The sequence below is a fragment of the Anoplopoma fimbria genome, chromosome 11 (genome assembly GCF_027596085.1).
Source record: "Anoplopoma fimbria isolate UVic2021 breed Golden Eagle Sablefish chromosome 11, Afim_UVic_2022, whole genome shotgun sequence".
Taxonomy (NCBI): domain Eukaryota; kingdom Metazoa; phylum Chordata; class Actinopteri; order Perciformes; family Anoplopomatidae; genus Anoplopoma; species Anoplopoma fimbria.
The window spans coordinates 18,314,081-18,328,207 of record NC_072459.1 but is presented as its reverse complement, the minus strand read 5'-3'; the positions used below and the strand labels follow the sequence as shown (position 1 = coordinate 18,328,207).

Below are 14,127 nucleotides of genomic sequence, written 5' to 3'. Positions count from 1 at the left end.
TGTATGAGTGGGTGGAATGTGAATAAGTTGGCCCCTGCTTGTTAAGCCCGAAGCCACCACTGAGGCAAGAAGTCAAAAAGCAGGACTCAAGACAGTTCCAAAAAACATCGTCTTTACTTAGCAGAGGTTTGGTACACAGGAAAGTAGTTAGTTCATGAAAACAAATCTAAAACAGGGGCGAGGAAAATGGCAGTGAGGGAAAAGCAAAGTCAAAAACCAGGTTACAAAGATCACAAGGAGAAAATACTGGAATGCTAGACACAGAGGTACCAAGATGAACTGGCACAGACAAACGGGAGCACACAGACTAAATATACTAGCAAGGAGGAAGGGTAATTGGGAACAGGTGAAGCTGATCAGGATGGGGAATGGTAATCACACAGGCAGGAAACAAACAAAGGCAGGAAGGGAAGTTATCTGAAGCGAGATTGAGTGGTGAATGACAAAATAAAACAGGAAACCCAAAAATGACATGTGAAAACAAGAAATCATAACTCAGAGAACTTGACTAGGTGTTACAGTAATCCCCCCATCCCTTCTAGGGACGGCACCTGACGTCCCAGGCAGGTCAGGAAGCTGCTGATGAAACTCCTCAATGAGGTTCGGATCCATGATGTTGCTGGTGGAGACCTATGACTTTCTTCTGGACCGTAGCCCTCCCAGTCCACAAGATACTGGGGCCCAAGAATTCTATGAATGTCCACTTTACCATGTAGACTGGACCTCCATCGATAAATCATGGTAGCGGTTGGGGTTTGGAGGCAGGGACCAATGAACTTTCCTTGACCGGCTTGAGGCGAGCCACATGGAAAGGGGTAGGGTGGACTTTCATGGTTCTGGAAAGTAGGACCCGAACCGCTACCGGGTTGACCACCTTGGAAACAGGGAAGGGACCCATGAACCGGGGAGCCTATTACCGGGACTCAACCCATAGGGGAAAGTCCCGAGTGAAGAGCCATACTCTCTGTCCAGGCCGGTAAGAGGGTGCAGTGCTCCGCCATCTTCTTGCACTGAAAAGTACTCCTTAACAATGCTTGTCGGGCCCCACTCCACACCCAGCAGCATCTGTGAATGAGAGCCTGAGCAAAGGGGACGCAAACCTTCTTCTCCACATTTGGAAACAACGGCAACTGTTTACCGTTAGAACACTGAAACGGGGAGAGACCACAGCAGAGCATGGCAGAGGGATATGGGCTTACTCAACCAAAATAAGATGTTTACTCCAGGTGGCTGTATTCTTGGATACCAGGCAGCGCAGACCCGTCTCCAGCTCTCAATTGAGACACGCTGTCTGGCCGTTGGATTGAGGATGGTAACAGGAGGAAAGACTGATGATGGCACCAAGTAAGAAGCAGAACTCCCTGCAAAGCTGTAACACAAACTGTGGGCACAGGTCCGAGACTGCATCCCTAGGGAACCATGGAGACAAAAAACATGGGACGAATCGGCTCTGCCGTTTCCTTGACGGAGGGCAACTTGGGCAAGGAACAAAATGGACCATCTTAGAAAATCTATCATCTATAGTGAATATGGTGGTGTTACCTTCCGAAGGAAATCCATTCAAATTTCCATCCACTGATGTCCGACCAGAGCTGGTGTAGGACGGGTAAGGGATGCAAGATGCCCAGGCTTAATGTTTTCGAACCAGGACGGTATGCAAGTAAAAGTTGAAACAGTTAAAGATAGGGGCCCATCTGGCTTGCTTCGCATTGAAAGAATTTGCTATGCAGACATACTCCAAATTCTTGTGGTCAGTACACACCACGAATGGTTGTCCGGCCCCCTCCAACCAGTGTCGCCACTCTTCCAATGGCACTTTAACCGCCAGCAGCTCTCCATTACCTACATCGTACTTCCTCTCTGCAGCTGAGAGCTTGCTAGACTAAAAAGCATAGGGTCAAAGTTTGTTGTCCGTGGTCGAGTTTGGGACAGGATCACCCCAATGCCAATGTCGGAGGCATCCAACTCAACCATGACTTGCAGGCTGGGGTCTCGGAGAGTGAGGAAGGGTGCAAATCTAAAACTCCTCCAGATCTCTGGAATGCCAACTCAGCCTTGGAAGACCAAGCAGTAGGCTTTCCTGAGATCTAATTTGGTGAAAATGTTAGCACCATTTAACAGTTCAAAAGCAGATGAAATGAGGGGGAGGGGTACCTGTTTTAATGGTGATGTTATCCAGGCCTTGGTAGTCAATGCAGGGGCGGAGGGACTTGCAGGAGAGGAAGTAGGCCTGATGATGCCTGCACCAAGGGATGAATCAATGTATTTCTGCATTACCTCCCTCTCCTGAACTGACAGCGAGTAGAGCCTTCCCCTTGGGGGCAAGTGCCAGGAAGAAGGTCAATGGAGTAGTCATATGGTCACTGCAAAATGGGAGAAGTGGATTCGGCTTTGTTTAAAACCTCCTTGAAGTCCATGTAGCAGTAAGGGACTCCAGACAAGTCACTGGGGATGGTGCAGGGGAGCGCCAGAAGCGACGACCAGCTGGCCAGAAAGAGTGACTGCAGCTCTGAACTTTTCTCTTCTCCAATTGCTGTCTGCCGGCAGGGTGCGGAACACAATGGTGTAGTCCATGACTCTGAGTTGCTTTGACATAACTCTCGACAGTTTTTGGGCTGCCTAAAAATGATCAAAAATCTTTCTCAGCGTTTCAGTAAATCGTTCCACAGCAGTAGCAGTATCTTGGCACGCTCCATGGGAAAGACAAAGGACTGCAGCTCGAAATGGAGACCACACTGGACCAGGAAGGAACGGCAATTCCCTGAATCACCAGAAAACCGCTCTGGCTTGGCAAGGCAGGAGATGTACGCTGTGGAAGTCATGGCAATAGTCTTGGAGAACGGCCGTGGAAAGGCCCGCAGCCGCAAAGCAGTAGGGGGGCAAGGAAGAGATCGAGGCGGCTTACCAAGAACTGAAACTGGCGCTCAGGTGGACAACCTTGTTCTCGATGGGTTCTTAGAAACCCACAAGGCGGTTGGTAAGCTCCTTTACTCCAGACCACGCTACCAATAACTGCTCCTCATGCTGGTGAATCTGTCCACGAAGGGCAGCATGCAAATGGTTTGAGTCGGCTGAGTCCATTGTGTTAGCAGAGGTTCGGTATAAAGGAAAGCGGTCAGTTGAGGCAAAGAAATCCAAAACAAAGGTGAGGCAAAAGGCAGTCAAAGAAAAGCATAGTCAAAAACCAGTTAACAAAGATCACAAGGAGAAAATGCTGAAATACTAGACACAGAGGTACAAAGATGAACTGCCTCAGACAAAGGGGAGAACACAGACTTAATACACTAGGGAGAAGGTGGGGTAATTGGGAACAGGTGAAGCTGATCAGGATGGGGAGAGATAATCACATTGGGGGAAACATACAAGTTAAATGAAGAGGGAGAGGTAAATGACAAAATAAAACAGGAAACCCAAAAATGACATGGCATGGCAAAACAAAGAAAACAAATCTCAGGGAACTTGATGAGGTGTAACACTGCCATCAGTGTATGCATGTGTGTTTCTTAGTGAATTGCATGTGACGTAAAGTGCTTTGAGTGGTCGTAAGACTAGAAAGTCGCTATACAAGTACAAGTCCATACAAGTTACCATTACACAAGGGGGTATAAGTATGATGAATACTGCATGTAAGGGTTAGGGTTAGGCAACCAAAATGTTACAATTGACTTTCATGAATTGAAAACACTGTGGAGTGGTTAACGTTGAAAGACGAAAACACGGACAACGCTGTTGTACAGACCAGTCAATCACAAGGTAGCCCCGCCCTAAAGCAAACCATGCTTTATGGTCTATTTTGACCATAATTTACTAAATGAACATCATGCTGTATTGAAGAAGACTTGAAACTAGAGTTTGAGACTATAAACTCATGTTTACAATGTTTACTGAGGGAATAAATCAATTGCGAAGTAGGGTCATTTTCTCATTGACTTCTATACAACCAGAGGAGTCGCCCCCTGAGAAAAAATAAGATTAAAAATAATGCATATTTAAAGGAGCAGTGTTTAAGATTTAGTGGCATCTAATGGTGAATCCTACTTAATACCTCTTGCTCACTTCTCCCTTTCCTAGCTAGTCAGAAAACAACAATGGCCTTCAGGTAACCTTAAAATGTGAAAGGGTCTCTATGGAGCCGTTTGTGGTTTGTCCATTCTGGGCTGCTGGAGAAACATGGCGGTGCAACATGGTGGACTCCATGACCCGCTCCATATGTAGATATAAACAGCTCACTCTAAGGTAACGAAAAACCAATGATTCTTAGTTTAAGGTTATTATACTCAGATGAAAGAATAGTTATCATAATTATATTTAATTTCTGCCAATTAATCCCCCCTAATCCTACACACTGCTCCTTTAAAGTGCCTCCACCTGGATCTCCAGTCCCACATATCCTTGTTGGAATGTAGCTTTACTCAAAGTAGCGACAAAAAGTCATAGGCAACTTTATTTAATTTCATTCGTTGTACCCCTTTAACCAAGCGCTTTGAGTTGCCTAGACATATACAGCGGGTAAAATAAGTATTGAACACGTCACCATTTTTCTCAGTAAATATATTTCTAAAGGTGCTATTGACATGAAATTTTTTTACCAGATGTCGGTAACAACCCAAGTAATCCATACATACAAAGACAACCAAACCAATAAGTTCAGAAATTAAGTTATGTGTACTAAAATGGAATGACACAAGGAAAAAGTATTGAACACATGAAGAAAGGGAGGTGCAAAAAGGCATGGAAAGCCAAGACACCAGCTGAAATCTATCAGTAATTAGAAAGCAATCCTGCCCCTTGTCAGTGCAAATTAATATCAGCTGGTTCAGTCCCAACTGATGGCCTATAAAAAGGTGTCTCATTACCAAGGTGTCACACAAGAAACATCTCATGATGGGTAAAAGCAAAGAGCTCTCTCAAGACCTTCGCAACCTTATTGTTGTAAAACATACTGATGGCATTGGTTACAATAGGATGTCTAAACTTCTGAATGTTCCAGTGAGCACTGTTGGGGCCATAATCCGGAAGTGGAAAGAACATAATTTCACCATAAACCGGCCACGACCAGGTGCTCCTCGCAAGGTTTCTGACAGAGGAGTGAAAATAATTATCAGAAGAGTTGTCCAAGAGCCAAGGACCACTTGTGCAGAGCTTCAGAAAGACCTGGAATTAGCAGGTACAATTGTTTCAAAGAAAACAATAAGTAATGCACTCAACCGCCGTGGCCTGTATGCACGCTCACCACGCAAGACTCCATTGCTGAAGAAAAAGCATGTTGAAGCTCATTTAAAGTTTGCTGCACAACATTTAGACAAGCCTGTGAAATACTGGGAGAATATATTCTGGTCAGATGACACCAAAATTGAACTCTTCAATAATACACACCATGTTTGGAGGTGAAATGGCACTACACATCACCCCAAAAACACCATACCAACAGTGAAGTTTGGAGGTGGGAACATCATGGTGTGGGGCTGTTTTTCAGCATACGACAGTGGCAAACTGCATATAATTGAAGGAAGGATGAATGGAAAAATGTACCGAGACATTCTTGATAAAAATCTGCTGCCATCTACCAGGATGATGAAGATGAAACGAAGGACATTTCAGCAAGACAATGATCCCAAACATACAGCCAAGGAAACTCTCAATTGGTTTCAGAGAAAGAAAATAAAGCTGCTAGAATGGCCCAGCCAATCACCTGACTTGAATCCAACAGAAAATCCAAGGAAAGAACTAAAGATCAGAGTTCATAGAAGAGGCCCACGGAACCTTCAAGATTTGAAGACTGTTTGTGTGGAAGAATGGGCCAAAATCACAATCACGACATCTGGTGCAAACATATCAGCAATTGAAAATCAGCTGTACAGTAAATCAATGTCATTTGTATCAAACAATGTAAAAATTGTGGGCAACTGACATGTGAAGGAGGAATGAACTCAGAAGTAAAACAGTTTAGTCTTTTGACTCAATGTTCATGTATGTACTTGATGGACTTAAATCTCAGGTGGATTTAAGTCCAGTCAGAACCTACAGATTAATGTAAACTAAGTACACTAAACCACTGCTTCCTGTTTTGTCTCTTCCTCTCTGTCTGTTTCTTTGTCTTGCTGTCTGCCTTTGTTTCAGGCTGGAAGTTAAATCCAGTGGTCAGCGCTGTCTACAGCCCAGAATTCTATGCAGGTAGGAGGACATGCCCTTCTCCATTTGTCACCATCTCCTTTGTCGTTATCTTCCTCCTCCTCATTCATTTTGTTCCTTAGTTTCTTCGACATCTTCATTTTCTCCCCCCCCTCCCAGCCTTCACTACCTTCATTTGAACCTTTGTCACCTCTTCCTCCTCTGCTTTCCTTCCATGCAACATGCAGCCAGTAAAAAACAGTTTATAGCTTGAGAACTATGCTGACTCACACAAACGCAACAACAGACTGTCATCTCTGCTGCAAAACCGACGCAAATTCTGCAACTCAAACGGCCACCCAGATACCATCTTCAATCTTTGCCATCCGTGCATTCACCTCCCCCAACCCTTACACACTGTCCACCCCCACCCTGTCATTAACCACAGCCATTAAGGTGAAAAATACCTGGATTTTGTGATAAGAAGAAGAGAGACAGATAAAAGAGTGTGGCAGAGAAGAGGAGTGAAGGAAAGCAAAGGACACGAGAGAAGGAAATTGAATTGTCCATTTCTGCAAGGACATTAAAAGGTGTGAAATATATTTTGTAAATTAAAATCAATATTTTCAATTTCTTCAGACAGTCGTTTGCCTAATTCACCCCCACATTATTTTAATTACAAAATGGCTTTGTATTGATTTACCTTTGTTTCACCTTTCCAGTTCCCAAAATGCCATTGGTGCATGTGTATGTGTGTGTGTGTTTGTGTGTGTTTTGCATGGATGTGCACATGTTTGTGTGTACAAGCTTTTCAGGCTTCTTCTGTGGTAGTAATTTGTGCTATTATGTTATTAAAAGTTAAGGCGTTAAGGATGGAGGCCAGGACCTGTTGGTTAATTGGTTCAAATGTGTTGAAAGCAGAGCAGAGGCAGTGTTGAGGACTCATCAAATTACAAAAGCATAGCTCTTTGTCAACCGCCTCAGGATAAAAAAAAAAAAGTCAGATTTTGTTTGCTAACTTTTATTAACCCTCCTCCTGACAATGGTCTGCCTTTCAAGATTTAGACATACAGAAATTCTCAAGAGGAATGGGAGTTGATACAGTGGCTCTGCTAACTCTGAACACTACCACTGCTTAACTCAGTCTCCAATACATGGGCTGCGTTGCAAATTGCCTACTATGCACTACATACTCAATGTGTACTTTTGTTCAACATTCTATTGTGTGAATAAACAGTAGTATTTATTTTTGCAGACGCACTAAACTGTAATTACCGTGTCACTCCTGAGAGCCTACTCGCTGGTTTGAAAGTGCAAACCTCATGTGACCAACTGATTGTGAGAAGCCTAAAGTCTAAACTTATTTGTTGTTACAGAGCTTCCCGCCACTTCCTGTTTTCATTACCACATTGCATTGTGGAATATTTATCCTGATGTAGTTTCCAGTGTTAAAAACACTCACTTACTGTTTAAGTGTACTAGATAGCATGTTAGTGGGGAATTTTGAACACAACCCTGGTTTTGCACACATTTGGGAGTTGAAAATTGGTAGTAAAGTCCAAACCAATAGTAGTTTTCAAATTATGTTCTAGTCACACCTGGAAGACATGGGCTGCAACGGGATGTGAACAGTGGACAATATTTGCGCATTGGACAAGAGATTGTCAGGTTCACATGAACAGGTCCTTTTAAAGGTCTCAGTGTGCAGATGTGAAGTGAAGTCCGAGCATGTCTGAAGTTCTGAACGACACATTTGGAGGCGACACAGAAGAGGCAGGATGCGATGAAACATGCTGATGATGGCGCACACATTCAGTCTCTCAGCAACATTCATGGTGTAACATTCCAGTTATGTGAGGAAGGAGATGGCTTAATGAAGAAGTGCAAACCCAGCATAATTTAACTTCCAAATTGCTAATGAAGCCTTTCGACTTGATCTAAACTTGGTCCTATGCATAAAGGTGCGTACATGAAATTTGAGCTCAGCATTTAACCCATCCCAAGTATTAGGAGCAGTGGGCTGCTTTAAAGCGCCAGAAAGCAGCATGTACAATCAGACTGAAGACATGACTTGGAGTTGTCCCCCAGCTCTGGCACCATCCCAGACATTTAATCATTTTTACAAGACAATACTTTGCTGTAGTCAGTAGGAGATTTGAAGAAGGAGTGGCGGGGCAGAATAGTCTAGTTAGTCTTGTCTGCCTGACTCATTGATCTTTATGTGACTGAGGTGTGTGTCAGTTGGAATCTATGGCTCTTTAATATCAGTAGCCTAACTGTGCTGGCCTAAGTACTGATGACTCCATGGTGCTGTCCCTGCTGCTGAAGTAGCAGACAGATTAGTCATTTGTAAACATTGTCAATCATTTCTACAGTATTTCTCAGTATTCTTAAGTTCTACTGAGTGCTGGTTGTTCTCTATTTGCATATGCCAACCACATCTTTTCATTTAGGCCATATGAAGTAGAGTGGAGCAGCATTGGAACAGTCATCAGTGTGACTTTCAGGGTAGTCAGGCCACTCGCTCCTAGAATCAAGGTGACAGAAGATGAATAGGAACAATTACCAGCCTCACTCCTCTCCTTGTCTCTCTTTGACAAACTCTTATCCTTTGGCTCAAAGCTTCCATTTTTCATCAGGTCAATGAATGATTCACTGTTTCTATTAGCATTTTATTAGATCTTCTTTTTGAAGAGATGTATAATTAGGGTTGAATGTGGCACCTAGATCTCCTTCTCAACCTTCACTCACCCCAGCTCTCAAATTAAGCTTTGAGTCAGTCGGCCCCAATTAAGATTAATGATAAGTTAATAACAATACCTCTGCCATAGCTCCACTCCACTGCCACTTTCTTTAAACTCTGTCTTTCTCTTCAAATGTTTTTTTACACAACTGGAAATAGGAGAACGATTTACACTTTCTCTCCATAATTCATCTTAAAATTCAACGTTGCAGGTGTACAGCTCTTTGTTCTCTACCATGCACCGACTAAATCAACCTGCCTTATGAGTTAATTGTGTGTTCTTTTTGTGGATCAGGTAAGGTGTGCATCATTTTTCTGTTCCTTGTCTCCAGTACCAGGTTTTCCCTACCCAACAGCCAGTGCAGCAGCAGCATACAGAGGAGCCCACCTAAGAGGTCGAGGACGGACCGTGTACAACACATTCAGGGCGGCGGCCCCGCCTCCGCACATTCCAGCGTACGGAGGGTGAGCATTGTTTATTTCTTCCTTTCCTGTTGTCATTTTTTCCTCTTTGGCCTCTCCTTCTCTTGTTCCTTTATCCAATGGCAAGTCCTGAATCTCTGGGCTCAGAGTCAGCGGAGCAGTGCATGCCAGCCTCGCCTCACAGCGGTAACACACTCCCCCACTTCCACAGCATGCTAAATCAGCCGACAGGCATGCTCCAAGACATGTGCCTCTGCACGGACTCATGGGACATGATTGTCAATTTGGCCTTGTACTTTTGTATCACTGAGAGGGGCTGTGTTTATGGTGGAAGATCTTCCACTTTGTGATCACTTTTGGGGTTTAACATGTTTGACCAAAAAAATAAAAATGAAGAAGTAAGCAAAGTACAATAAGCATCTTCCAGCCCCAGCAGCAGCTCTGGCTGGTCCTCCATGGCTGAATGCTCTGGAGACAAGCCAAGCATAGCTCTGTATTGTGGGCAGTCAGATCTGATTAGCCATTATTCTGCTTTTTATTTATCTTGCTTGTCATGACTGCAAGCAAATGGACACTAAGGAGGCTGGCTGGGAGTCTATTTAAAGATGGGAACAGATTTATCTTTCCTGCTCACACTAGTCAGATTTACAAATAAAAATGTAGTGCTGAGTACCAGAAATTTGCTAAAATAAATGTGATTTAATGTGAGTTTTTCACTATTGTTAAGTGAATATCAGGTTCATGGAGATAAACATAATGCTGAATAAACATTGTAGAAAGAGAGGGCACAACATAATTACTTACTTATAAGAGCTTCATTCAAATCTCCTTTTATGGAACACGATGAAAATACGACATTTCTTTTAGTTTTATGTAATAATGTGGGGAAGGATGAGGTCTCATCATGGCTCCAAGCACAACTCATGTTCTCTGCTCTTATTTTCAGCTTGAGTGACGTTTAAGTCACATGCATTATTCATTCATGAAGTCTACTTCCATTGCACCCTTGTCACATTGAGTTTTATCATTACACCATTTTTTTTCCACCTCAGCAACGCGTAAAATAAACCTTGGGTATTAATCAAATAGTTGGATATTAATCCACCTATTTGTATGAACTTTTTCATTTATTTAGTTTATGGCACATGTTTAAGGCACTTCCACATTGGGTTTACTTTTAAGATGCTAAAGTTGTCACCTAATCATACTGAATTTATCAAGAACACATGGAGGAAAGGATGTGTTTTTATTTTTTTTTAACTTTAAACAGCATCAACAGCAAATAGTAAAATATGAACAATTTCTCATAAAACAGGGGTTCCCTCAAAATAAAGGCCTGTCTCTAAAGTAAGCCTGTTTCAAGTTAAGGCTTTTCTAGCCAATAGAGGCTGATATCTGAGAATATATGGTAAATTACTTATTGGTTTATGAAATGGAAATAGCCCTTAACAAAACACCCTCCTTCCAACACAGGTAGATTGAAGCAGATGTTCAGGTGCTTCTGAAAAAGGCTTTTTGTTCAAGGGATAAATAATACCTTGCCCCACAATAACACTGTCACTGTGAGGAACCGTCACAGAGGATGAGGACGATAGGTGTTATGGTGAACAATCGAGCGTGGTCTCGATAAAGAGATATGTGCTACAGATTGTACTTTCATTAACGCTGCAGCTCCGCTTAATTGCCCCAGTGGCAGGCGAATGATGAATAATTAATGTGGACCATGATGTATTTTTATTAAAACTGTCTCGAGTGCCGAAGAGCTGTGACACAGCTAGGAAACCCAGTTTGCTGTGTATGTGTGAGTGTGTGTGTGGGGGTGTTCATTAACTGTTCCTTCATGTCTGTTGGCCCGACATGACAGTCTATAGTAACTAAAAGCCAATATGGTCATGTAGCTGTGCTGCAGGCCCGCAGAACACATTTTAATTAGTGAACCTGCACTCTGGGCCTCCTTGACATTTGAGAAGTTATTGATTATCAGAGATAGCACAAACCAGTGAAAGCAGGATATTGGATCGTGAATTCAGAAGCTTGGTCCTCTGAGGAGCTCTTCTTGTTAAATGGAACTCTATCATAATGCAGAGCTGACAGCAGCGTCCTGCTCTTTATATTCAAGGCTAGATTTGGAGTGCTTTCTCTTGCATACACTGCACATAGAGGGAGGTGTTTAATGTCTGCACTAATGGTCCTCCAGTGATTTCATATTATTAGACAAGGGATTCTGCAGGTCAGGACACAATAATGGAGAAACACACATAGTAATGACATCAGCAGACCGGTTCAGTTTATTTAAGTTCATTACACATTATAACAGTTGTTTTCTCCTTCCATTAGCAAAAGTTGTGGATCGTACCTTGTACGTTTTGGTACCACCTCAGTCAGGGTTCCAATTGAACAATGTCACAGTAGTTTAACATGGCGTCGCTATGGCAATCAGTTGAGAATCCTGGCTTCACTGAGGGTCTACTATCTGCAGTGAGCAGAATTGAGTCAAGCGTAGCGGTACCATGCAGGTGAAAGACGACAATAGTCATGCTATTGGTGAAGTACTATTGGTGTCTAAAGATACGTCCCTGAATTATCTCATGATATTTTGCAACCATTTTTTCTTTTTGCATCAAGTGGGTACCATCCAGAAAGAATTTGCATGCAAGAAAACATTGCATGCAAATTCAACCTTCCATCTTCTCTCTCTCTTTCTCACTGTGAGCGACTCGCCTCCCTTCTGTAAATGTCTCAGTCCAAAAGTCAACCTTTAATCAAAAAAAAGATGGATGTAAGAATTCCAAAATTGTCTTTATGTAACAAAATATTCTTCTTCAATCCATATTTGTTAGCATTTAGCCTTTCAAAAACATAATTTACAATGCGGTCAAAAAACACAATAGGGGAGGCATGCAACTTTATTAACAGTGCAGGCTAGCAGCAGTCTCATAGCACCATAGATAATATTAATATAACCACAATAACAGAAATCATATTTTACTTTTAAACGGTGAAATAAAATGACAGACATTCAAAGCTTCATTTGAAAATCTAAATAGAAGCTTCAAATGCTTGAAATGTAAAAAAAAAAAAAAAAAAAAAAAAAAAAAAAAAAAAAAAAAAGGATGATTTAGTTTATATTGGTACTGCTGCTGTTCCAAGCTCAACTACTTTGAATAAAAAATGAAGTACTTGTTGAAGTCTGTGTATTTTTTTTACATGCTTTTGGTGAGATGTCTGAAATAAGGTCTGTGTTTAACTCAAACCAAAGAGATTTCAACGCTTTGTTCTATGATATGAAATACATCAGTAAATACCCCTCTGGTGAATTTAAGCTTTTTACGTGTCTTTGCTTGCAAGTGGGTCTAAATGAGACAAAGAAAATAATAATGTGTTGTTATTCATTTGTGAAGATTATTTTGCAGAACAAAATGTGTAAGTATCATTAATGTTTGTTTGCCACAACAATAATTACGCAATAATCCATAATCCAATGAAAACAAATTAATATGTAAGGTCTTTCAAAAGTAATGAAGAGCAATCAGACTACATTACTTTTATAATCTGGGGTTACTAATTTATGTTTTAAAGGGTAACTAGTAATTTTACCTGAATACATTTTTAAAATAACCCTCCCCTGATAATAAATTAATCAACAATTGGGTTAAAATAACTCAGAAGTGGTGTTACTTAAGTACAGAATTACCGTCCCCAACAAGTCAATGTTAAATTTTGTTTTCACACACGACTTGTTTAGCGGCCTCATGGATGAAAGTCCTGTGTGCTTTTAAACACACCCATTCACCTCAACCTCTTCACTATGCAAACTTTGTCGCCCTCCATGCTACGTCACCTCTCCTGGCTCACAGTTATGTGGATTGCAAACAAATTGATTATTTGGGTTATACACGATTATAGAGCGTTGTTTTTTGTAGGTATAGCTTCAAACAGTGTATGAGAACGGCATGTACAGATCCCAGATGAGCTGCTGATGTCAGCAAAAACCCTATTGTCTCAATTGGAAAATAAGTAGGCTGAATCCTCCCAAGAGTTTGGACTCCATCATTTTACTAGCCTGGTTCAAACTGATATTCAGACTCAATAAATATATTATAAATCATATACCGTATTTTCCGCACTATAAGGCGCACTTAAAAGCCTTTCATTTTCTCAAAAAACGACAGTGCGCTTTATAATCCGGAGCGCTTTATATATGGATTAATTCTGGTTGTGCTTACTGACCTCGAAGCGATTTTGTGTGGTACACGGCGCTCTGTCAAAATGTTTTAGTACGACTTTGGTAAACTACAAAGCCGCACCGCAGCAGCATCACGGCTACCGTAGTCTGGAGCGTCGCGGAGTAATACATACTGTGCTTCACCATAATATTACAGTGTGTGTGTATAAGGACCCAACATGGCTCCTCTCAAGAGACACGCTGACGACGCGGACTTCAAACTCAAGGCTATCAGTCACGCAGTAGAACATGGGAATAGAGCAGCTGCGAGAGAATTCAACGTTAATGAATCAATGGCAGGAAGTGGAGGAAGTTTGACTGACTGACTGTTTTGTTTCGCTTAATGCGCCTTATAGTCCGGTGCGCCTTATATATGAAAAAAGATCGAAAATAGACCATTCATTGACAGTGCGCCTTATAATCCAGTGCGCCCTATAGTGCGGAAAATACGGTATATAATAACACATACAATAATCCTCAAAATAAGTATATATGATAAGCTAAATTATCTAAACATATTTTAAACTTACAGTTAAACTAACTTAACTAAATATAGTCATGGCAAATACATGAAAGCCATGTGCTTTTGTAGATGAGTTATTAAGATGTAAGATGAAATATAAAT

At 41.8% G+C, this 14,127-nt stretch overlaps 1 protein-coding gene across 2 annotated transcripts in view; it reads left to right on the top strand.

The window, feature by feature from the left end:
• The window catches only part of rbfox1 (RNA binding fox-1 homolog 1), a 109,070-nt gene that overhangs the window by 73,051 nt on the left and 21,892 nt on the right, over positions 1–14,127 (top strand). For both annotated transcript variants that reach the window (XM_054606788.1, XM_054606789.1), the window contains exons 7-8: positions 6,121–6,174; positions 9,187–9,319. In XM_054606788.1, coding sequence (XP_054462763.1) covers positions 6,121–6,174; positions 9,187–9,319 — 187 coding nt within the window. The remainder of the gene's footprint in view (positions 1–6,120; positions 6,175–9,186; positions 9,320–14,127) is intronic.